Source organism: Taeniopygia guttata, chromosome 4A, assembly GCF_048771995.1.
Source record: "Taeniopygia guttata chromosome 4A, bTaeGut7.mat, whole genome shotgun sequence".
NCBI lineage: Eukaryota > Metazoa > Chordata > Aves > Passeriformes > Estrildidae > Taeniopygia > Taeniopygia guttata.
This window is the reverse complement of record NC_133029.1, coordinates 15,175,739-15,199,759: the sequence shown is the minus strand read 5'-3', so window position 1 is coordinate 15,199,759 and position 24,021 is coordinate 15,175,739. Positions and strand designations below refer to the sequence as shown.

At 55.3% G+C, this 24,021-nt stretch overlaps 2 protein-coding genes across 3 annotated transcripts; both read left to right on the top strand.

Annotated features, from left to right (window-relative positions):
* Positions 1–3,852: 3,852 nt before the first annotated feature.
* Positions 3,853–14,700, top strand: TMLHE (trimethyllysine hydroxylase, epsilon). Of its 2 annotated transcripts, none has more exons than XM_030272796.3 (9): positions 3,853–3,963; positions 4,092–4,320; positions 7,820–7,983; positions 8,605–8,781; positions 9,443–9,722; positions 10,744–10,863; positions 11,210–11,446; positions 12,104–12,242; positions 13,065–14,700. In XM_030272796.3, the coding sequence occupies exons 3-9, from the start codon at positions 7,821–7,823 to the stop codon at positions 13,194–13,196; spliced, it is 1,248 nt and encodes a 415-aa protein (XP_030128656.3). In that variant the 5' UTR covers positions 3,853–3,963; positions 4,092–4,320; position 7,820; the 3' UTR covers positions 13,197–14,700. The 2 variants fall into 2 exon arrangements, with proteins under 2 accessions (XP_030128656.3, XP_030128655.3); XM_030272795.3 differs by having other exon boundaries at positions 7,747–7,983.
* LOC115495258 (uncharacterized) lies at positions 13,192–23,679 on the top strand. Its single transcript, XM_072929221.1, has 11 exons — positions 13,192–13,311; positions 17,358–17,412; positions 18,932–19,261; positions 20,433–20,702; positions 21,112–21,228; positions 21,430–21,531; positions 21,973–22,095; positions 22,288–22,380; positions 22,631–22,723; positions 22,922–22,994; positions 23,510–23,679. Exons 2-11 carry the CDS (start codon positions 17,358–17,360, stop codon positions 23,556–23,558), a joined length of 1,305 nt encoding a protein of 434 aa, XP_072785322.1. The 5' UTR covers positions 13,192–13,311; the 3' UTR covers positions 23,559–23,679.
* The last annotated feature ends 342 nt before the right edge of the window (positions 23,680–24,021 follow it).

Sequence of the window (24,021 nt, the reverse complement as noted above, 5' to 3'; positions counted from 1 at the left end):
TCCCCTGGGCAGAGCAGCTCCCCATGGGTTGATGGAATGTTCTCAGACACGCAGGGACATTCACTGACATGAACAGGAATTAATTAATAATTAATGGCCCATGAACAGAAGAGATCTCCTGGAGGGAAGATAGGTTGTGGAAGAGATAAAGAAAAGTGCCCAAAGAACAGCAGAGAACTGCCTCACCTCTAAGAGATGGCAAATAGAACACACACCCCCCCCCAATATCATCTTGAAACCTAAGGGATATACATGCAGCTGTGGATACAGGCGCAGTGTCATGAGTAGTTCACCCTAAAACAAGGTCTCCTTGAGGTATGCATTGAGTCTCTCCATCTTTTTCATTACCTTCCAGGTGCAACCTGGTCCCTGAGTGAAGACAGCCCCACAGATGGGATTGTCCTTTCTGGAGGCAGAATTAACCCAGTTTTCCCCAGCATATCACTCACATGTACCACTGGATCCTTACCTCTGTCTGTTGCTCACAGGGGCTCAGATTGGCCAGGGCCTACTTGGTTTGTGGAACCTCAGGTGTTCACTCAGCATGTGGCCTGTAGTGGATTCTGCTGGGTGGGTCATTAATTTTGGGTTCTGTTGGGTCAGTTGGGTTGGGTCATTCCTGTTGGGTTAGGTCGAGGTGGGTTTTCCATGCTGGATTACATCAGACATTTGTGTTGGTTTGGGCCATTCGTGTTGGGTTTGGCCATTCGTTTTGGGTTGGGCCATTCGTGTTGGGTTCCCCTGGATTGGTTGAGTTGGGTTTTTTTGGATCATTCATGTCAGGCAGGGGTGAGGTGGGTCATTCATTAAACTGTTTTGACACCCACAGCGACATTTTTCAGAGCTTTTGCCCTACAAACCATTTCCAGGAACATCTCCTTGGCTCAGCCACCCTCGGTTCCTGCTGCTCTGATGCAAATTGCCACAGGATTTCCTGGAAAACGTGAATTCCATGTCCTAACCTTGTCCAGAAACATCCCCCACATGCAGAGAGAAACCTCTGCGTGCCCTGCACGTCATCCAAAGCTCTGCTTGACATCAGCACCACCAGGGCCACCTCCAAGAAATCCCGGGCTGGGGAAGGGGGACGGATTTCTTGCATAACTCCACAGAGCAGGCCTGAGGGAGGATGCACCTGTAGGATCTGGAATATTTTTCCTTTGCGCGTGGCCGTGGGAGCCCCTTGGTGTGGGAGCAGCTGGCAGGGCCTGGCAGGGCCTTTCCCAGGCAGAGGGCTAATTCTGTATCCCCTGCCGGATGCAGGATCTCGTCACCAGCACCCGCTGGAGAAGGGAAGAGCATTGTGTGGGCTGTTGCTTTTTTTAAAGCCGTTTGTGACCCCAGGAGCAGTGTGTGAGTGAGGAAGGAGGGGACAAAGGGGGAGGGCAGAAAATTCCCAGATTGCAGCTCTCCCTGGGAAATCCCCAGAAAGTTCCCAGGCACTTTCTTTCCCAGCGTATGCATTCCTACGTGCTGAGGCCAAGCAGCAGGTGCATCCCAGAGCATTTGGCTCCTGGGAGGCACATGGGCCTCCTCCAGGAGGGCCTCAGCTCTGCTGTCCCTGTGGGGCACAGAAGGGACCACAAATCCCAGTGAGCTCCAGAGACCACCATGCTCCACAGCCGAGGAGAAACAACCCCGTGAGCATAACCCACGGGCCATGCCAGCGCTGCTGCGCTGCCCATCCCAAAGGCAGCCAGTGGGACATCACAGAAAGGGATCCCCTGTCCCCAGAGCCCCCCAGAGCTCCCATTGCAGCCCTTCAGCTCAGGCACAGTTTGATCCCGTTTGCCCACATACATCGCTCCTATCCAGAATATTCCTGGATCCCGCAGGAACCAGGTGAGTCCCTAAGTGTGCCCGGACACTGAGGGAGAGGGGCCCGGGCTTTCTGCCAGGAAGGACCGAGGGACAGGCGACAGGCACTGCCCGAGCAAGGAGCAGGAGGCTGCTGATCGCATCCGCTGCCTCCCCCCGGGAGCCGGTACCGGGGCACGGTCGCACCCCGGCAAGGGCCTGTGACAAATTCTCATGGAGGCCGGGATGCCTTTGCCGTGAGCTCAGCCAGTGACTAACTTGTTTATCTCCCGCGGGAGCTGCACCGAGGTTTTGGGAAGCAGCAGATCCCCGACAGCTCCTCTGCCTGTTCCAGGGGCCGCCCCCACCCCTTTCCTGAAAAACACGCGGAAATCTGGAATCCGCGGTGGCACCAGCGCGTCCCCTCGCTGCGGGGACAGCGACAGCGAGCGACTCCTCTGCCCACACACCCACAGCAGGGAAACTGGGAAGAATCGGAACACCTGGATTTTGAAAAACCAGGCATGGAAATTCCAGCACAGCGCTGGGGAGTAGCTCCCAAGTGCTTCGCTGGGGCGGTTTGTTTGCACAGGTACCGAGGAGGCACCGCTGAGACTTCATCTTACCCCATTCCCAACCCAGGGAGGCACCAGCGTGTTTAAACACACAGCAGGATGTCCCTAAAAATGTTCCAGGCTAGGCTGGACGGGGCTTGGAGGAACCTGGGACAGTGGAATGTGTCTCTGCCCATGGCAGGGAGTTGGAAGGGGATGAGCTTTAGGGTCTCTTCCAACCCAAACCATTCTGGAATTCTCTGTGCCCGACAGGTTCATCGTAATCCCCAGGTAACCACTGCCAGGGCTCCTGTGTCACCACGTGTCATCTGCCCTCCCCAGTGCCACGAGCGGCTCCGGAGCTTTTTCTGATCCACCGACTCAATCCCTGCGGATTCGTGCCGCAGATCAACCCGGAGCTCCAGGGAGCGGAGCCACTGTCCCGAGGCTCCCGGCGGGTCCTCACCGCGCCGCTCCGGGGCATCTCCGGGGCTCGGAACGCCCTCCAGGGAGGCGGAGAAGGGCAGGGGGTGGTGGAAGGGGGGCGAGGGGCGGTGGCCACCGCCGGGTCAAGGCGCCACTGTGCCGGTTTGGATGAAAACCAGCGCTTTGTAACCCAAAAGATGATGTGTGTATCCCCGGCACCGCATCAGCTGCAGCGGGGAAGGACGGGGACGGGGACAGGGACAGGAGAAGGGAGGACAGTGATGGGGAAGGGGTAGGCAGGGACAGGGACAGGACAAGGATGGGAGCAAGGACAGGGATGAGGACAAGGACGGGGACAGGCATGGGGCAAGGTAGTAGGCGGGGCAGGGACGGGGATGAGGTAAGGCAGTGGCAGGGACGGAGAAAGGGACAGGGACGGGCACAGGGACGGGGACAGGGATGGGGATAGGGACGGGGACAGGGATGGGGATAGGGAGGGGGACAGGGATAGGGAAAGGGACAGGGACGGGCACAGGGACAGGCACGGGCACGGGGCAGCGCCGCTCCTCTCGCTGTCCCTGTGCCCGCCTGCCCGCCAGGGGGCAGCACTCAGCCCGCTCCGTGCTCCGAGCTCCGTCCCGTGCCCCGAGCTCCGTCCCCTGCCCCGAGCTCCGTCCCCTGCCCCGAGCTCCGTCCCTGCCCCGAGCTCCGTCCCTTGCCCCGAGCTCCGTCCCTGCCCCGAGCTCCGTCCCTGCCCCGAGCTCCGTCCCGTGCTCCGAGCTCCGTCCCGTGCTCCGAGCTCCGTCCCCTGCCCCGAGCTCCATCCCGTGCTCCGAGCTCCGTCCCTGCCCCGAGCTCCGTCCCCTGCCCCGAGCTCCGTCCCGTGCTCCGAGCTCCGTCCCCTGCCCCGAGCTCCGTCCCTTGCCCCGTCCCTGCCCCGAGCTCCGTCCCTGCCCCGAGCTCCGTGTCGCGGCCTCCCGGCCCGGAGCCGCAGCGCCTCTCGGGGCGGCCCGCTCCCGTCCCGCTCTATGGTTTGCGGGCGCTCCGCCCCGCGCGTCTCTATGGCGGCGGCGGCCCCGCCCCGGGGCGGCCTGAGGCGGCCTGAGGCGGCCCCGCTCCCGCCCGCGGGCTCTGGGGCCCGGCAGCGCCGCTCCGAGGCACCGGGGAGCACCGGGGAGCCGCCGAGGTGGGTCGGGGGCCGAGGCGGTCGCGGTGCCCTCCGCTCCCCGAGCTCGGAGCGGGGCTCGGGGGCTGCGCTTGGAGAGGGACCCGTTTGCAGCGCGGCTTTTTTCCTTGTTTTTTTCCTCTTTACAGGGCCACCGGTAACCCCGGGAAGCAGCGGCCGATGTGGGGAAGCTCCGAGCGGCTTTTTCGGCCTGGTGGGCGCAGGGAGCCGGAGGAGGAGGAGGAGGGAGCGGCGAAGAGCCCGGGGCAGCAGCGCTGAGCGGCGGCATTCCCTCCGGCAGAGCCCTCCGTGATCCCTGCAGCATCCCCAGCCCCGCTCCATCATCCCGCAGCTCCGCCCGCCCTTCCAGGCTCCCAGGTAATGCCCGGCCCGGCTCACACGGGAATTTCCATCCCAGCGAAAGGCAATGAAAGGCTGCAGCTCGTGGGCAGAGCTGTTTTCCCTCATTCCCTGGAAAAAAAACAACCCCTCCCTGCTCGGGGGAGCTGCCTGCCTCCTTTTTGCCCAGGCAGTACCCAGAGCATGGAGTGATTTAGCAATAGGCATTTATTAGAGTAACTCCTCTGGAGGGGTTCTACCATCAGGGCTGGCTGCTTTGCTGATAAAAAAAAAGCCAGAATTAGAATTTGTTTCTGTTGAGCTGTGTGGCCTGGAAAGGCTTTGCTTGGGAGAAATGCAAACAGGAGGCTGGAATAAGGTTCTGGGAATGGGACCTGGTGTCAGGTGGTCAGTGTGAAACGTGGGGTGAGCAGATAATTCCCTTTGCTTCCAGGAAAATGAAGTAGCTGTGAAGCTGGCAGTGCCTGGGATGTCTTTATTAGCTCCTTAATTTCATTGAAATCCCACGTGGGGAAGGGCTGGAAGGGGAATCTGGTTCCTGACAGCTGAGATCTGATGGAGTTGTCTGCAGGGTGAGGGCAGGAGCTCAGCAGGGAACAGCTAGTCTGCTTTTTGTCTCTGTGGTAATTAATTGTAATTAACAGAGTCAGCTCAGGCTGTTAAACTCTGCATGTGTCCTGTCCAAGAGGTGCTGCCTTCCTGGGGGATCTGGTTTGTCACCTGGGCTTGTGCTCTTGGCTCCTCTGGCTCTGGCAGAGTCCTCAGGCCAGCTCAGCCTTTGCAGAATTCCTCTTTTTCTTGATGTTTCCTCACTGCAGAGAGAACTGTCAGGTTAAAGGATCCCAGAGGGTCAAAAGCCAAATTCCTTTCCCTCACTTTGGACTTTGGTGTTTCTGATACCTCCCTGTTCCATATGGAACAGAAACTTTAGTTCCAGCTGGGTGCTTCCAGAAGTAAAAACTGAGTGAGTGTGAGCAGCTGAATGTTTGAGGTGTTTTTAATAGAAAACACCACTTTTTTTCAGAGGAGCTGGACAATCAGGCTGGGGCGCAGCAGGGTCATCCCATGCCCCAGAAGGTTTGGCTAAAAGCTGGTGAAGGCCTCCAGATTTGTGAGGTTTCTCCTTTCTTAGATGTTCCCACTGCTGAAACTATTTGGTCACTCATATTTTCACCATCTCCTTTGCCCAGAATGGGGACTGTGGCTTTTCCTCAGAGAGGTTAAACCCGGTTTTGTTTCCTTAAAATGTTTCTTGTGAGACAAACTGCAGTGTTAGGGTTAGAGTTAACCCCTGGGAAACCCAGCCTTCCTTTGTGCTCCTTCCACAGCATCTCCTGTCCTGATGGGAATTCCTCAAAACACAATGGATTTGAGGTTTCTGCTTTTCCCTCCAGCACTGTTCTCTCCTTCACCCTGTGTGTCCTGTGTCACCCACGTGTGTTTATGCAGTGAGTATTTCCTGTCTGCTCCCTCCTGCCCTTTCCCTTTGAATTCCAAGGGAAATTCTGTCTGGAATTCTCTCATTTCACTGCTGCCCAGGTGTCTGGACATAAAGCATAAAGGTGAGGTGGCAGGAGGTGCAGGAAGAGAGTTTGCTGTTCATGTAGCTCATCCAGCTGTTAGCTCTGGTGAAACAACAAAAATTATAAATCCTCCCTCATCATACAGATTTTTGGGGGTTCAATGCCACTTAGTTTTAGTACCTCTTGGAAAGATGGAATTTAAGGCTCTTACTGAGCCTTAAATCTTACTGTGGTGTTTTCTTCCAGGAAGAGCAACACAAGATCTCCCTGATTAGGTTTAATTATCTGGGTCACTTCCCATTACCTGTGTTAATTCCCTGCTCAGTTTTGATATTGGGAGAAGAGGAGATAAAAGAAATGTGTGTGGAAAGATCAAACTAAGGCTGGAGCTGCCCCATGCACAGGTCATGTGCTAATGGATTTGTGGGTGAGCCTTTTCCTGGCATTTTGGGTCCTGTTTGTGTGTGCAAACAAGATTTCTTCTGTTTTCCACCCCTCACTGGGATAGTGGGTCCAAAAGCCAAACTGGACAGAGTTTCCCTCTCTCAGATAATCTTCGGCTTTGTGAGTCGTTGGTTCAGGGATTTAAATAATTTCTTTAAGATTTTAAAGCTGATAAGCATAGGGGCAGCTCCTGGGTTTTGTAGCTGTAGGTTTTCTTCTCTTGGTTATGAGATTTGGAGTCAGATGGGACTCATTCCTCTTCCTATAGCAGATTTTCAAAGCTGGGCAGCAGGAACAGGAGATGGATATCTTGGAAAAGGAGGCTGGAGCAGGGGGTTTGTTCTCTTCTCCCAGATAACAAGGGATAGGACAAGAAGAAACACCCTCAAGCTGTGCCAGGGGAGGTTTAGATTGGATGTTGGGAAAATTTCTCATGGAAAGGGCTTTGTGGCTGAAGTGTGCCTTCATCTCAAATGTTCTCTTCAAAAACTTCCCACTTTTTCTCACTAGGGATGTCTGCATTCTTTTATCCCTGCTTAACAAGTTGCTGGCTGGGAATGTGGCACCTCTGTGGATGTGGTTGTTATCAGCAGCTTTTGAGGGCTCTGCAGAGCAGAAGCAGCTTGGACAGCCAGAGCTCCAGTGCCTGGACTCTCCAGATAAGAAAATGAAGGAAAATCAGAAGTCTAGGATAAGAAGTGCTTTCGGACCTGTGTCTTATCCAGAGAGACCACATTTCAGTGCACTTCAAAGTGCTGTTAAAATCCTGCTGAGTTTAGACCTGGCCCCCAGAAATTCATAAACATGATGGGCATTTAGACTGAGGCATCATCTCTTAAAACTTGTCAGGTTGCTGACAAGTTGCCCTTGCTCTTTGCAGTGAAGAGTTGTTACAAATTTCCCTCAGAGAAATCGCCTTCTAATCTCTATCCTAAAATTAATCACGGTGGTTTCTCCTCCATGCCAGCTGTGTCCTTCACCAGCAGCAGAGATCTTCCTCCTCCTCCTCCTCCTCATTGTTTTGCCTGCTTTTTCTAGAACTGACCTAATTACTGGATTCCTCTGTTACTGATTCTCTAACCAAGGTCACTTTGCTTCCCCGATTGCTGCAGTTCCATCCAGGAATGGTGAATTCATAATGGGAATGCTGGAGGGGCGAGAAGACCTTCAGAGATGAGGGTTTGCCACTGTTTTGCACAAGAGTGTTGAACACAGCTGTCTGTCTCGGAATGGCTTTGCCTGGCAAATCACAGAATCATGGAATGGCTTGGGTTGGAAGGGACCTTAAAGCTCATCCCATTCCACCTCCTGCCATGGGCAGGGACGCCTTCCATGATCCCAGGTGGCTCCAAGCCCCATGTCCAGCCTGGCCTTGGACACTGCCAGGGATCCAGAGGCAGCCACAGCTGCTCTGGGCACCTGTGCCGGGGCCTGCCCACCCTCACAAAATCCCGGCATGTCCTTTGTGTCTCCTCAGGGCTGTGTCCTGCTGGGGTTTAGGACAGAGGATCACCTCCAAGTCACCTTGTCCCCTCTCTCCTGGCTGCCAGGATGTGGTGCCAGAGGCTGGCGTGGCTGCTGCGGGGGAGCCCCGGACGTCGCTGGCCGTGGCTGCCCCGGGGCCCCGGGCCCATCCTGGCTGCCCCGGCACGCTGCCACCCCACGGCCCCAGCATCCCCCCTCTGTGCCTGGCAGCTGCACCCAGACCATCTCGGTAGGTGTGCTGGGGGAGGCTGTTCCTGCTCTGCCTGGGGACAGCAGGGCGGGGTTCCACCCTTGTTCCCTGGAATGATGTGTGTTTTCCTTCTGAAACAGCCTGCCTTAGAGGGATGCACACTGGGGGCTGTTTCATGTTCCCTGCTGCAATTCCCAGAGGCAGGATGGAGCAGCCTCGTCTTCTATGATAACTGAGGCACTGCTAAAGAAGTAATCAAATCCAGGGATTCCTGAACAAAAACTGAGCCATGCCTGGTCAGGCACTATTTTCTCTGCCATGCTCCGGCTTTCCCTGGCACAGCCCCCTCAGTTCTGGTGTGTTCTCACCTCTGCTGCCCCACCTTGTGCAGGGTGTTGGCAGCTTTGGCCAGTGAGGTCTCGGTACTCCGAGTCACTTGCAGGCAAAGGGAATTGTTCAGCATTTTACACAGTGGCCCCAAAGCAAAGGGGCCAGGCCTCTGATCCTCTGCCAGGTCCTCCTCACGGGACAATTTATGTCAAGGGGTACCACTGCATTCCCTGTAACTGGAATGATAAGGTGTGGGCTCTGGGCTTCAGTTCTTGCCTTTGTTTGTCCTCCCTGTTGCCCCAAAGCCTCCTTTGCTCCCATCCCTGGCAGAGCTGAGGTACGGCAGCACCGTGATGCGCCTGGACTTCGTGTGGCTGCGGGACCACTGCCGCTCCGCCTCCTGCTACAACGCCAAGACCAAGCAGCGCAGCCTGGACACGGCCAGCGTGGACCTGGCCATCCAGCCCCAGGCCGTGCGGGTGGATGAGGCCACACTCTTCCTCACCTGTGAGTCCTGAACTCCTGTGCCTGCTGATGGACAGCACTGCCCCCAGATCTGCCTGTCTGGGAAGATACGGAGCTGTGAGCAGGTTTTAAGCACTGCACTCGCTCTGAACACACCTCTGCAGCAAAGTGGTGTGGTTTGCCTGCCCCAAGCCCTTCTTGTGTGTATGTCTGGGTTGGTCAAACTCCCCCAGCAGTGCAGGTGGTGAACAGATGGAGCATGACATGGTTGCTTCTCTTTTCCTTCCCTGTCCTGTGTGAGCGGCTGTCAGCCCTGCTCACCATGCCCGCTCTCTGTCCTTTCTCCTCACTTTCCCAGCTGCTTTCTTCCTTTTGGTGGGGCTTACTTTTATTGGAGGGCTTGACTTCAGAGCTTTGATTGTCCTTGGAGGCCTGTCAACAAAAGCCAAAACCACTGCAGATGCAACAGTTGGCTGGGAATTTGGAGAGGGTTGCAGCATCTGCCCTGAATTTGGGGTTGGGGCAGCAGTGACAACGCCTTTAGGACTCGTGGCCTTTCAGGTCGTATTTTGGGTGGCAGCATGGTGCAAAGGACCCATTCCCAGACAGCTGACAAGGGTGAGGCCTGTCCTGGGCTGACAGGTGCCACGATGTCGGGCTGGTCAGTGGGATTTTGGTGACTCTGCCCTTGTCCCTGTGCCAGGGCCGGATGGACACGTGACACGGTACGGGCTGGAGTGGCTGGCGAGGAACAGCTATGAGGGGCAGAAGCAGCAGGTCATGCACCCCCGCATCCTCTGGAATGCTGAGATCTATCAGCAAGCCCAGGTCCCCTCCATCGACTGCCGGAGCTTCCTGGAGACAGACGAGGGGCTGAAGGAATTCCTGCAGAACTTCTTGTTGTACGGGATTGCTTTTGTGGAGAATGTCACTCCCACCAAAGAGGACACGGAAATCTTGGCAAAGAGGATCAGCATAATCAGGTATCTGGGCTATCCTGGAAGGATAAACTTGTTTTCTTTTTGTTTGGAAAGCTACTGCCTCCTTGTCCTGTGTTTTGTGTGGCATGGCCTGGTGTGCAAAAAAATGTTCTGGCTGCTCCCCCGGACCTGGGATGGAGGATGCCACTGTGGGATCCACCCTCCTTTGCGGAAGAGTTGTGAATCACTCAGTCATTGAGCTGCCCCCGGAGCATCCGATGACTTTTGTGACAGTGGGACCGTGCAGAGAGGAGGGACTGAAGGAAGTGGCTGGCTGGGAAGAGCAGGGCTTTGCAAGGAGAGACATTTCCTGTTATGACTTGGGGGGTCATGAGGGCAGCCTGGCCCTGGGAGCCAGGGAGATCAAAGACCAGTTGGAGCTCTTGCTAGAGAAAAACAGTGAGAGGTGTTGGTGCTGGGTTTGTGTAAAGCACCACCAGCATGGTAGGCCAGGGCCTGCACTTGGGGCTTTATCCAAGCTGTAGAAACAGTTTGATTTCCCTGGGGCTGTTGGAAAAGGAGGGATTCTTCTTAATGACCAGTCACTCCAAATAGAAACAAGAGGCTCCAGGGAATATCCAGCCAGCTTTTGTCTTCAGGCACCCGACCCCTGGCCTTGCCTGGTGTCCCTTCCCTCCTGTGCGTGTTGGAGGGGGGAGGCAGTGAAAACAAGATACTGGGAAGAAGAAATGGAATTATTGGGCAAACCTGTGTGGATACAAGTAAGGGCTGGCTGCACTTAGGCAAGTCCTTGTGTCACTTCCATGACTGGGGATGATGGTTGGTATGGAAACATCAGTGGTTGTGGAGGGGAAGACTCGTCACCACCAGCTTTTTGGGGAGGAAAGAGAGGAGCTGAACACCAGAAGAGGGATTGGAAGCACCATCCCTGATAGTCTGAATTTTGTGAAGTTGTTCTGCTTTAATGACTCTGTGCATTGGACAGAGGGAAATAACTCAAATGTAGGGGAGGTTGTGCCTTACCCAGACACTGATCTATGATAACTGCCCATCTCTTTTCCAGAGAGACCATTTATGGCAGGATGTGGTACTTCACCTCTGACTTCTCCCGGGGAGACACAGCCTACACCAAGCTGGCCCTGGACCGGCACACGGACACCACCTACTTCCAGGAGCCCTGCGGGTACGTGCTGCTGCAGGGACACCTTCACTGTCCCAGGTTGCTCACAGCCCCATCCAGCCCCTCCGTGGACACTTCCAGGGATGGGGCAGCCACAGCCTCTTTGGGTTTGGAGTTTGGGTGACACATTGTGCTGCAGCTCCTGAAGTCCCCAGACTGGTTTCGCTAGGTTTGGGAAGCAGCACAGGCAGTGCTGCCTCCTCACCCAGGAAAACATGTGGGATTGGGTCTGGAGAAGCAGCAAGGATGGGTGGTGCATCCATTCACACACACTGTGTCCCTGGGGAGCACCTTGTGCCCAGGGGACAGGCAGCCGAGGCCATTCCTCTCGGATTCTGTCTCGCTGCAGCATCCAGGTGTTCCACTGCCTGAAGCACGAGGGCACGGGAGGGCGGACGCTGCTGGTGGACGGGTTCCACGCGGCCGAGCGGGTGCTGCGCCAGGCCCCAGAGCACTTCGAGCTGCTGGCCAAGGTGCCCCTCAAACACGAGTACGTGGAGAACATGGGCGGCTGCCACAACCACATGATCGGAGTGGGGCCGGTGCTCAACGTCTACCCCTGGAACAACGAGCTTTACCTCATCAGGTAATGGCCAGGAGGCCTCTGGGGAGGAGAGGGCGTTGTGGTGGTGGTTCTCCAGAATGTTCCATGGGCTGAAAACCAGTGTATCTTTGATGAGCAGGGATGAAATCACAGGAACACACCCTGTGTTCCTCCTGCTTTAGAGGAAGCTTCAGCACCGCTGATACAAAGATGGGTGTCGGTGCTGAGCTTTGGTTTTTTTACTCCTGGCATTCTCTTTTCAGCTCCAAGCTCTCATCCCATTCTATTTGAGATGCAGAAGAGTTTGGCCCTTCTCTGGACAAGCCCCTAGAAACTATCCTGGCACTCAGGGAACCGGGAGAGTGCAGAATGATCCCTTGCAAAGGGAACTTGGGCTGATTTTTGAAACTCCAGCTTGCCTCAGTTCTAGAGGTTGTCCAGCATTGCTTTGCACTTTCATTGTAAGCGTGTCAGTCTAGCCATGTCCCTCCATGGAAAACCAGGAAGAACAAGTGTACACTTGATAGTAAACTCCTCTTTCTCTCAGTGCTGTTTCCTAAAGTCCTGTGCTGGCAGCACCCCTCGCGGGTCACCTCTGCAGCCTCCCTTAAATATCCACTGATCCCACAGGCTCCTGAGGTTCTCTTGGAAGCACCTGGAGCCACGTTGGGCAGTCTCTTGTGTCTCCTCTCCCTGCAGGTACAACAACTACGACCGTGCCGTGTTCAACACGGTGCCCCACGACGTGGTGCGCCGCTGGTACCGGGCACACCGCGCCCTCACCGCCGAGCTGCGCCGGCCCGACAACGAGCTCTGGGTCAAGCTGAAGCCAGGCAAGGTGGGACCTGCAGCTGCATCCTCTAGGACTGGTCCAGGGTGGCACTGGGAGCTGTGGGTTTGGCACAGGGAGAAGGGCAGGGTGCTCTGTGGGTGTGCTGGTGTCTGGGCACTGCCATATCCAGCAGTTTTCCTCGTTCTGGGTGCTCCGGCGTTGGCTTCTGCGTGTGTGTTTTCCTGCTGTCCTAAAGCAGTATGAGCTCCCAGGTGAGGCAGAGATGTTTAGTTCAAGCTCTGCCTCAGAGGAAAGTTAGTCCCAGTTTCCAGCCACTGAAATGAGAATCCTCAGGAGCAGAGAGGCCAGGACACTTAATGTTCAGGCTTTCATTTCTTCCAGAAGAAAGCAGAGTTCTGAGGTTATGTTTGAGCTCTTACATGGGTAAGTGACACCTCAGAGGCAGGTGGTTGGGGCTGCCCCATCCCTGGAAGTGTTCAAATCCAGATTCCATGGGTCTTGGAGCAACCTGGGACAGAGGAAGGTGTCCCTGCCCATGGCAGAGGGTGGAACAAGATGGGTTTTAAGGTTCCTTCCAACCCGAGCATTCTGGGTTTCAATGGTAAGTTGGCCGCTGTCTACTGCTGGTGAGCTGTTTTCTCTCCAGTAGAAACGCAAATTACAAAATGTGTTTGTGGGCTGACTCCATAAAGAGCTGGTGAAAGAGTTGTGCTGGATCCTGTGGAACAGCTGGCTGTAGCCTCACCTGTGCCAGTGTGGAACACACTTACCTGCTCTTCCAGTGTCCAGGGATCCCCAGGACCTGCCCTGCCAGAGTCTCCTGGCTGTGGTTGCTGTCCTCCTGATGACCTTTTCCCTTTCCTGCAGGTCCTGTTTGTGGACAACTGGCGTGTCCTGCACGGCCGGGAGGCATTCACCGGGTACCGGCAGCTCTGCGGGTGTTACCTGACCAGGGATGACGTGCTGAACACTGCCCGCCTGCTGGGGCTGCAGGCCTAGCCCGCCCTCCAGAGAGCCGGGCAGCCCCCAGTCCCACTTTTGGGAGATCCAGCAGCCCCTCAGTGCCACCCCTGGGAGAGGTGGGAGCCCTCAGCCCCACTCCACACCAGGCCAGGTGAGCTGGTGCCTCCCCAGGTGCTCCGGGCCCTCTGTGCCGGTGCCTCACCACGACACAGACACTGCAATACCTCAGACACCTCCACCCTCTCCAAGCAGCTCCCAGGGCCTGCTCAGGCGAGGGGGCAGGTGGAAACCAAAGGTTGTGGTACATTTTTTGGGACCACGCTGAGCCTTTGAGCACAGGAAGCTCTTGCTGTCTGTGCTCCCAGCCAGGGTGGCTCAGTCATGGTTAATCCCACCACACTAAGTGCTCCTCCAAGCAAGTGCCTTCAGGATTCCCTGTTTGGCCTTTTTTTTTTTCAGCTGCCAGTTTTAGGGGACTTCTAGCAGAGCAGAATGGAAATCTCTGGGATCTTGTCTCTTATCACTGATCAAGCAGCCTGAGAGAGGGCCTGGTGTACTTTGAGTGTTTCTGAGCAGGTTTAGGTTAGAGAAGGAAAAGGGAAGCACCAGGATCTGCATGTTGGGAAGCAGAGATGACGATGTTAGATGAGGGATGGAATTCCCACTTTTCCTTGACTTCCAGTACTGCCATGCTGCTGTTCCCTCTGCCTGTTTCACTGCATTTAGGGCAACACTCAGCAGCCCCAGGATTTCTGACAAACTTCCCACTGTGCCTCCTCTTCCGTCTTTTCTTAAGGAATTGGTGTTAGGTCATCATCATATGTTCTGGTGCACGAAACTCACTCTTTGGGTGTATTTTTTCCTAAAATTCTCCTCTGAATGTAACTCAGAGGTGCCTTTCAGCTCCTGGGAGCTGGGATCTGGCACGCTGAAGTGCTGCGGGGTAAGGAACAAAAGCGACTCCTGCTGTTAGACATTTTTCATTCTGCCATATCTTTTGGGGTGTTCCCTCTGCTCTGACCTGACCTTAAAGCCAGGCTGTGTCCCTTCACCCTTGACTGTGCTGTGTGAGGTGCTCTGTGCCCTCAGGGCAGGGGCAGTGCAGGTGCACAGGTGCTGAACTCGCTGCTCTTGTTTAATCCAAACACTGAATGTAGAGATCATGGTGCCAAGACTGTCCTGAATCTGCTCTTGCTGTGGGCTGAGCTCCCTGGTGCTCCCAGTCCCGGTGTTCCCTTCCCAATGCTTCCCATCCCTAGTGAGCCCCTGGGAGTCAGCGGGGCTCTGAGGGATTTCTGAGCCCAGGCTGGGCAGATGGTGCCAGGGCAGCTGCCCTCTGTCAGGTAAAGCTCCATTAGAAATCTTGGATCCTGGTAGGAGCCAATTTTAAAACTTAGCAGGAAAATTAAGCCCCCCTCCAGCCAACCCCTTTCTGCAGTGGAAGAAAAACACTAGGAGAGGTTCTGAGTTGGAGTCACAATTTCCTGAAGAAATCGCAATAATCACAATGATATTAATAAAAGATTCTACAAAATGAGAATGGTTTGCCCACAGAAAGGGTATTTACCATCAAAAAGTGTCACCAGGCCCCTGGGACAAAGGTGAGATGTGGCAGTGGTGTGGCCAGGTGGCAGCTGGGACCTGTGGGGAGACTCCCATTGGAGTGAGCCCAGCAAAAGGAAGAGGATCCCTGTTGGAATCTGTGGGTATTGATGATTCTGAGATTGTAGAAAGTCTCTGTCTGTCTGCCCCGCTGCCAAAGCAGAAGCCATAATTCGTCTGTGCTGTTTCAAGGTTGTTTATTCTGTTTATCTCTAACATGTTCTGCTGCCCTGCCGCAGCTCTGTCCTGCAGGGCAGCGTGTGGGGCTCTGCCCTCAGTGGGATGGTACAAACATTAAATACCACAAACTACCTGTGCTGGATTTACAATAACGTGCCAATATCTGTCACCTATGTTGGACAGTGTGTCCCCAGCCTGAACCAACAGAAAAATGCCAACACCACAGTGAAACATGGAGGGCATGAAGAAGGAGAAAAAGGACAAGACACACCCAATTTCCTCCATCTTGTCTCTCTGAACCCCTAATCTAGAAATGTAAAATTTTACTTTTGCACCTGTGCCACACTTAATTATTACTCATATCAAACACTCAGCTTGTAATTGATCCTGTAAGATTGAAAACTCTTTTCCATGGACAGAGATCACAGCCAGTGTCTCTCGGGGCTCTGTCCAGGGGGGTTCTTGACCCCTGCCAGGGTCCCAGACCTTCCAGGGCAGCCAGAGGGAAGCCCTGGATTCCCACAGATCCCTCCTTTTCCACCTCCAGTTTTGGAAGGGGACAAAGCCACTCCCTTCCACAGCCAAGAAAGAAAAATGGTTCTGCTTGCAGTGTCAGAGCATTCCCCGCTGGAAATGACCCTCCTCCCGCGGCGGGGACAGCGCGGCCGAGAACGGGCTGATTGTCCCCATCCTGGGCGGGCGGGACCCTGGGGCTGGGCTGAGCCAGCACGGCATCCCCCACTGCCCTCATCCCTCATCCCTCATCCCTCATCCGTGCCGCTGCACGGGCCTTTCCCTGGCCACACGATGGCACAAGATGCCAGAAATTGGTGTCTCAAAAACCCATCCCAGGCGGTGCCGGTGCAGTTCGTGCCGCTGCTCTCTCCATCCCTCCGGAGGAGCCCAGGAGTTGCTGTTCAGAGCCTCTGTGGCTGTGGACGTTTTTTAGGAGCGGTGGGATGTGGTGCCCTTCGTACCAAAGGGTGGAGCAGAGGGCGGGAGTGATGTGAGGGCATCGGAGACTCGGTCTGGGGGACCCGCGGGTCTGAAGGCAGGTGGGACCACCGTGGCTGATGGACCCCGGAGGGAGGCTGGAGGTGTTGCTGTGTCCCGGGATGCTCCGTTCCCATCTGCACGTCCCAGGTCTTGGGTTTGGTGCCCTTCGCGCTTGGGGCTGTCCGTCCCTCACCTCGAGTGTGTCCCCCCCACACGCCCAGACCATCAGCTGGCTCCGCTCCCCCGTCCCTGTTTGCTGGCTTGTCCCACAGGGACCCCAATTCCTCCCTTGGAACCCTTCCCTTTCCTCTTGCCTCTGCACTTCAGCCCCTCCTGCAGCGTTTGGGGCTCCCCACAGTGCTCAGTCCTGCAGTGAAACCAAACCCTCCTCACTGACCTGCTGGCCACATTTTCCCTCCAGTATCTCCCAGAGCTTCCCGTTTCCCCCCAGTGCTCTCCAGAGCCCTTTGCTCACTCCCAGCTCTCAGGATTGTGCAGGTGCAGCTCTCAGTGCATCCCCCTTGGTCCCCTCTGGTGCCACCGAGAGCCTCTGGACCCTCACAGGGCTCGAATAAAACCGGGGGAAGCTGCTTCCAGCCCAGCTGAAAAGTATTTCCATTTTTAGCTTCCATCCTCATTTGGGGCTTGGAGCAACCTGGTCCAGTAGAAGAGGTCTCTTCCCATGGCTGGAGGGTGGAACGGGGTGGGTTTTAAGGTCCCTCCCAACCCAAACCCGTCTGGAATTCCATTCTTTTGAGATAGATGCAATCAAATGATGCCCCCAGCTCCTGATTCCAGGAGTATCCCTCCCGTAAACTGAAATTTCCTTGCAGAAAGCCTGTGGGACATAGGTGATCCCAGCACACCTCACGGGGTGGAGGGAAAAGCCGCTCACTTTTTAAAGGTGTTTTAGAACAGACTGAACCCCTGCTCCCCCCAGAACCGGGCTGGGGGTGAGTGCCAACTCTGCAGCAGGCTCTGGGAGAGGACTGAGCTGTGGGCAAGGGACAGGGATGGATCTTCTGGCCTCGGGGCATGAAAATAACCTGGGGAATAAAAATTCCCTGCCCTGTGCCCAGGAGCCGCCGATGGATCCCAGCGCGGAGCAGGAGCCATCGGCAGCTCCTTTTGCCCCGGGGGAGCGGGGACAGCAGCGGGGACAGGAGCGGGGACAGCAGCGGGGACAGCAGCGGGGACAGCAGCGGGAGCTGCCGCTGCTGCCACTCCCGGCAAGAGCCTGGGAGGGGAATCGGCAGGAAAACAGGCTGGGAATACCCGCGGCACCGGGAATCCATCCCAGGGCTGCACACCCACGGTACCGCCTCACCTGTTGCTCTCAGCACAGCGCGGAATTGTGAGGGGATATTTTTTAATTTTTTTTTTTAATCGGGGCAATCTGGGGCTGTTTTCCCTCAGCAGATGCTGCTGTGCCATCCCCCGGAGCTGCTGGGCACCACCTGGGTGCTCCTCGCAGGTAAGAGGGGTTCCCTGGCTGGGCTGGGCTCCTCACCTCCTCCAAAACCCTCTGGAGCCCAGCGTGGGGAGCTCTGGGTGGGTAAAATGTTTAACCTACAAGACAAACGCGTGTTTGTCCAAGGAGAGAGGAGATGGAAGAGCCACACACAGCTCTGGGCATAAAAGTCTGCTGCAGCCAGATTTATAGTGGGGCTGATAGATGTACTCAGACATATGTTGATATCTGTGTTCGCATTAAAAACAGATGTGTAAAAATATTTGGTGATTTTAAACCCACAAATTTTATATCAATTTATCTCATGTGAACATTTTCACCGTGCTCCTTTAAATAGTCACTGGCTGCCTTGAAACACAAACCATGGAATAACAGGAGGCTTTGGGTTGAAAAGGATTTAAAGTTCATCCCATTCCATCCCCAGGTTGCTCCAAGCCCTGTCCAGCCTGGCCTTGAACACTTCCAGGAATGGGGCAGCCACAGCTGCTCTGGGCAAGGTGTGATAGATCCAAATGCACAAAGATTTTCAGGATGAGCATCTAAAATGGAAGCCCATTACCCTACAGCTTGATTTTGGGATGATGCCAGTGAGATCTCAGTGTCTGTAGGAAGAGTTTTGGCCATTGCAGCTGCAGAAGATGGAGTGTTTTCCTCTTTCCTTCAGTTCATTGTTCTGTTCTCTGTAAATAGTGTTTTCTCAGCAGAAAAAAAGGAATATTTTCAGAATTTTTTTTTTTTCAGAAAATAAGAATTTTTAATTATTAAATTGTCTGAGGAGCAGGAGGGCATGAAAACAGCTGCCTTTCAAGGTTATTAGAGTGAGAAATTAAAATCACCTTACAAATTTGACTTTTCCTGGATTGTCACACTTCTCTTCCCTCCCACCCGTGCAGCACCATCCCCAGTGGGAGCAGCAGGAGTTTCCAGGGCAGTTGGCCTGGCAGGTGCAGTGGGAATGCAGGTGAACAGGTGCTTATCGGGGCAGGGGCTGAGCCAGGGCCGAGAGCAAACACAGCCCGTGAGGATCCCTGGCCTCTGCCCAGCCCCGGAGCCATGGGGGGGGGGGGGTGGGGAGCTTTCCCTTCCCTCTCCTCTCTCCTGGAATCCTCTTGGCTGTGACCACTCCTCCTGAAGTCCTTCAGCACCTGCCCCAGCCCAAACTGTGACGAGCCCAGAAATTTTGGGATGGTGACTGCATCCTGCACTGTGGGGGGCACGTGGATACTTTCAGCCCCAAACAAGACCAGGAATTTTACGGCTGTACCATCCTTGGAAGTGTTCAAAGGCAGGCTGAACAGGGCTTGGAGCAGCCTGGTCTAGTGGAAGGTGTCCCTGCGGATGGCAGAGCTGGAATGGGACAGGCTTTGAGCTCCCTTCCAACCCAAATCTTTCCAGTGTTCTCTGAATTGGGAATGAGCCATGGAAATTAGGTCAGTACAACAAAAACTCAGAAGTTCATTCCACTCCTCCATTCCTTTCCCCAGAGCAGTTGCTCCCATCCCTACCCCTCTCCTCCCTCCAGGGCTGCTGGTTCTGTTCCCTCCAGCTCTGGGAGCTGTCCACAGAGCCGTGCCTGTGGGATCCTGGGTGCTGCTCCCCGGGCTGGATAACACCCACAGCGATTCCATGTGCTGGGAATTCCTCAATGGCACCGGCCCCCACCCCATCCTGCAGCACGAGGGGGGCACCCACGCCCCAACCATCCACGCTCCCTATGCAGGACGAGCTGTTTTCCATCCATCCAATGGATCTCTCCTGCTGGAGGATGTCCAGCAAAGTGACAGTGGCACCTACAGAGTGACTGTCAGCTCAGGAGACAGGAGGAGCCTGGAAATCCAGCTGGAAGTCCTCCGTGAGTGGTGGGTGTGGGAGGGAGGAGCAGGGTAGGGCTGCAGAAGGGATCTGAGCAAAGGCTGACGGGCCACTCCTGAGCTTGTTGGCACCTGTCATGTGAGGAGACAGCACTGAGGGACCTTGGAAAGAGGTTCCCAACCTGTCCTGGGGGTGCAAATCTGGAAGTGCTGCCCAGTGAGACCTTCCAGGGGCCTGGCTGGGACAGTGGGACAAGTTCCATCCTGGAAAGGCAATTCCATCCCTTGTTTCCCACACTTTGATGCAGGGATGGAGGGACTGGTGGGAGGATAAAGGGATGACAAGAGTAGGATGATGGAGGGACTAGTGGGGTGATGGGGGTGATGGAGGGACTGGTGGGAGGATGGAGGAACTGGGGGTGTGGTGGGGGAACCAGAGGGATAACAGAGGGACTGGTGGGTCGCTGTGACTCTGCCACTTGCAGGGTCCCTCCCCCCAGCACTTTGCCAGGGGACACCTGGCAGAGCCAATGGAGCTGAGGTTTCTGGAGAAGCCACCACCCCCTCAAGGCCAGGCTGTCCTGTTTGCCCTCTGCAGGCACCAGCTGCCACCACAGAGACAAGAGGCACTTGAGACAGCCCACAAGTCCCTCCTCAGCACTGCTGCTAGCAATTCCCTTCATTTGCTCTGGCTTATCTCACTAATCACACCATGGCCATAATGCCACCACGGCCCTCCACCTCCCACCTCTCCTTCCAACCACACACAATCCCAGTGGGATCTGCTGCCTTCTCTGCTATTTTCTCATTTCCTGATGCATTTCAAAGTGCTCTGTTCTTACCCACATCCATTAAAGCAGTGATTCAACTGCAAAAAAACCCAGTCCTGGAAAGCACAGCAGTAGGATGGGCTTCCCAAGGGAAAGGCACCGTGACCACGCTGTGGCTGCTGCTGTGGTGGCAATTGCAGCCCAAGGGCTCATCAGGGATGCTCCAGGTCACGTTCACTGGCACAGATTCCCAGAGAAGCTGTGCCTGCCCCATCCCTGGCAGTGTCCAAGGCCAGGCTGGACAGGGCTTGGAGCAGCCTGGGATGGTGGAAGGTGTCCCTGTTCATGGTAGGGGGTGGTAGGCTTTAAGGTCTCTTCCTGCCCAAACCATTTTGTGATTCTATATCTGAGAGAAGCACTGCGGTCTCTGTTCCCTTTCCAGAGCCTGTGTCCCGCCCTCAGCTCCGGACCAGCAATCTCCTGGCTCGGGCCACCGGCCAGGTTGTCTGTGAGGTGGCAGAGGGCAGAGTGGACACCATCACCTGGAAGAAGGATGGGCAGCCCCTTCTCCCAGACAGAGTTCCCCAGCTGTCCAGCAGCCACAGCGTTCTGCACCTGAGGCCAGCCAAGAAGTCAGACTGTGGCTCCTACTCCTGCAATGCCAGCAACGGGATCAGCTGGCAAGAAACCTCCCTGGAGGTCACCATTGAAGGTCTCACCTCCCATTGCTCCTCCTGCCCTCCACCTTTCCCTGGGGATGTCTCAGTGTTCCATCCACTCCTTCAGCCTCTATCCCCACGGTCTGGCCGCCCTCCCCAGGAGGCGGTGCCCACAGGAGCTGCCCATTTTGGGATGATCAGCAGCAATTCCCAGCCTCTGATCCTGCCATTGGCTGCTCCCTCTTGGGGCAGGTCCAAAGCTATGGCCCTTGGCCAAGGTGATGCTGAGCAGGACCTGGGCAGGAGGGTGCTGGGAAGATTTGAGGAGCACCCACCCCAGGCTGGACGTTGCATGGAGCGTATTTGGCCACCAGCTGGCAAATAAATGGAACCTGTCCTGGAGCCAGGGGGTTGGTCCTGCTGATGTCCTGTCTCCTGCCCCTCGGGGTCGCTCTTTTCCAGGTCTCTCCCACCGTTTGAAGCACACCCTGAGGATTGCTGTAATCGCTGTGGTCTTTGCTGCTGTCTCAGCGTGGGGATTAATTATTCCTGTCTGCCAGTCCGAAAAGCTCAGGATAAGTGAGCTGGGGGGAGCGGGACCCCATTTCCCTTGTCTGGCAGGGGAGAGCAAAGAACCTTGCTCTGGGAACCCCCAAATCCTGGGATATCCTACAGCATCTGGGTGGGGATGGACTGCATCCCACCCTGAGGAAGGGGTGGTGGCTGGCACAGGATTCCCAGGGGTCACAGTAGTCACCCCGTTCTGCTCTGGGTTTTTAGGGGGGGAGCTCTGGAGGTGGCTTAGCTCCTACACCTGTGGGCTGGTGTGCATCGCCTGCATCCTGGATGGCACCGCTGGCATCCTCTGGATGTGGGAGGAAGGTCAGAGGGGCTGTGGGGAGGTTTGGAGGGAGGAGGGACAAACCCCATGGGAGAGTCCAGTGGGGCCCAGAGAGGAAGGCAGTGAGGGACAGGGGAGTCACACCATGGAATGTGGGGGACAGACCCATCCGGATAAATACATGATCCATGTGTGGTGTCCATGTGTGATCTCCATGTGTGATCTCCAGGTCTGGAGGGGCTGGACCACCACGTGCATTACACACCCCCCTGGACAATTAATGCAATTATTCCCCTTTTCCCAGAGCCCTTTCCCAGGATGAGTCCCAGCAGGACAGTAAAATGATCAGAGAATGGAGAGGCTGCAAGGAAAGGCTGGAAGTCAGAGGAGGGTGGGGAAGGCACGTAATGCAGTGTTCCCAGGTGTTGAAGGGGGTGGGCAATGGAACATTGAGGTCTCTGCCTTGCCCTGTTGTCTTTCAGGCCCTTCTGTGGCTGTCATACTGCCCGAGATCACCCTGAGCTACCTCACCGTGGTGACCTTCCTGGTTGCCACCACCGTGATTTTCCAGCCTACAGATTTCAGCCATCTGAAGTGCAAAAAGGGTGAGCGGTCCCACCAAGGATGGACCAAACTGGTCCACAGGGAGGTTATTCTGCCCAAAACATCATCCCTAACATTTTAAAATGAGAACTCCTGTGCTGACCCAGGCTGGTGGATCCCTCACCAGTGCCTGGGTGAGGCCAGCCCTGCACCCACACCTCACCTACATCTCTTTTTCCTGTGCACCTCTGCAGCACAGCGCACCATGGGCTACGCCGCGCCGGGGGCCGTGGTGGTCGTGGTGCTGAGCAGCACCTTCCTCATCAGGAGCATCTACCACCGCCACGGTGAGCAGAGATCCTCCAGGGACCGCCCCAAGAGCACAGCTCGTGTCATCCCCACATCCCTTCAAAATTTGGCTGTTAGGCCTCCAAAACGAGCCCAACGAACCAGGAGTTTCGGGGAAATGAAATCTTGGCAAAATTCGGTTTCAACATCCTCCACCTATTTTATTTTCTATTTTTTTGTGTGTTTGTGCTTTCATGGTGGCAACCTGCCTTCCTCCTTTCCCTGGCCCTGCTGTTTTGTCTGGCATAGAAGAAGGATGCACGGAGTTCATGGACGTGACCATCCTGGTGTGCAGCGCAGCGGCCGTGTCGGCCCTCCCGCTCCTCGCCATTTGCCTCTGCTGTAAGTCTGCTCCTCCTTCCCCTCCCAGCCCCTCACAACGCCTCGGGGTCCCCACATCGAGCAGCAGCCACAGGAATTGTTTAAAAGGGGTTTATTTGGTTTTTGTGAAGCCCCCGTGTTTAATAGTTCCCACTGACTGTCCCAAATACAACACCCCATCCTTGGTGCCTCTCACACCTTCTCCTGATTTGGGGACAGATTTGTCTTTTACACGTCACACGACTCAGGGCTGGAGCAAGGACTGTGATGACTGTTGGATGGACAAAGCCAGGTAGGTCCTTTGTTCTTATTTTCCACATAAATTCCTATTTTCCACATGAATTTGTATATCTTGAAGCAAAATAAGCAGGATATGGAAACTCTCCTGTGTTTTAGATTAAGACTCAGACCACAAGAAAGATCCAGCCCAGCACTGCCCTCAGCCCCTATGTTCTTGCTGGGTTCAGGGGGTGGCTCTGGTGGGGTCCCCATCCAGCAAAGCACTTGAGAGCCCACTCAAAACTCCCACTCATGGCCTCAACCTGAAGTTTTTAAGCCTTAATTCCTCCTGGATTCGTGGATTAACAGAATGGTTTAGGTGGAAAGGGAATTCTGTCATTATCCAGTTCCACCCCCTGCCCTGGGCAGGGACACTTCCACGATCCCAGGCTGCTCCAAGCCCTGTCCAGCCTGGCCTTGGACACTTCCAGGGATCCACAGCTTCTCTGGGTACCCTGTGCCAGGCCTTCCCACACTCACAGGGAACAATTTGGATGCTCAGCATGTCCCCCCTCCCCTTCCTTCCAGGTCCTTTGAAATGTCTCAGCCAGGCACCAAGGACACCATTCCCAGCTGAGATCCATGTGGGTGCCTCTCACTTGGCTAAGCAAGCCCAAGCCTTCCCCCAGCTTTAGGGGGTTCAGGGGTCTCAGTTTGGGTTCCTCTGTGATCCTCATAATAAATGTCCATTAAATTAACCTGATTCTGCCTTTTTAAATAATAAATCAGACCCAGGGGAGGCCAAATAAAGTCACATTTCCCCTTTTGTTTCTGCAGAAAATCAAAGCCTGAAGTAGAGAAGCCCCTTTAGCAGCAGCAGCAGCTGCAGGAGTCTTTCACTTGTTTATTTAATGTTTGTTTACAACAATTTAGAGCTATTTGTGTAGATATACCTGGAACTAGCATGAAATACTTTTCTGGGAGTAACGCTGGAGTAACTTGAAATAGATTCTGGCTTTACCAGTAGTAAAGGCGGAGGAAGGACATGAAGGCACAAAAACCAGGGTGGGAGGAGGTGGATGCTGTCAACAGCTCTTCCT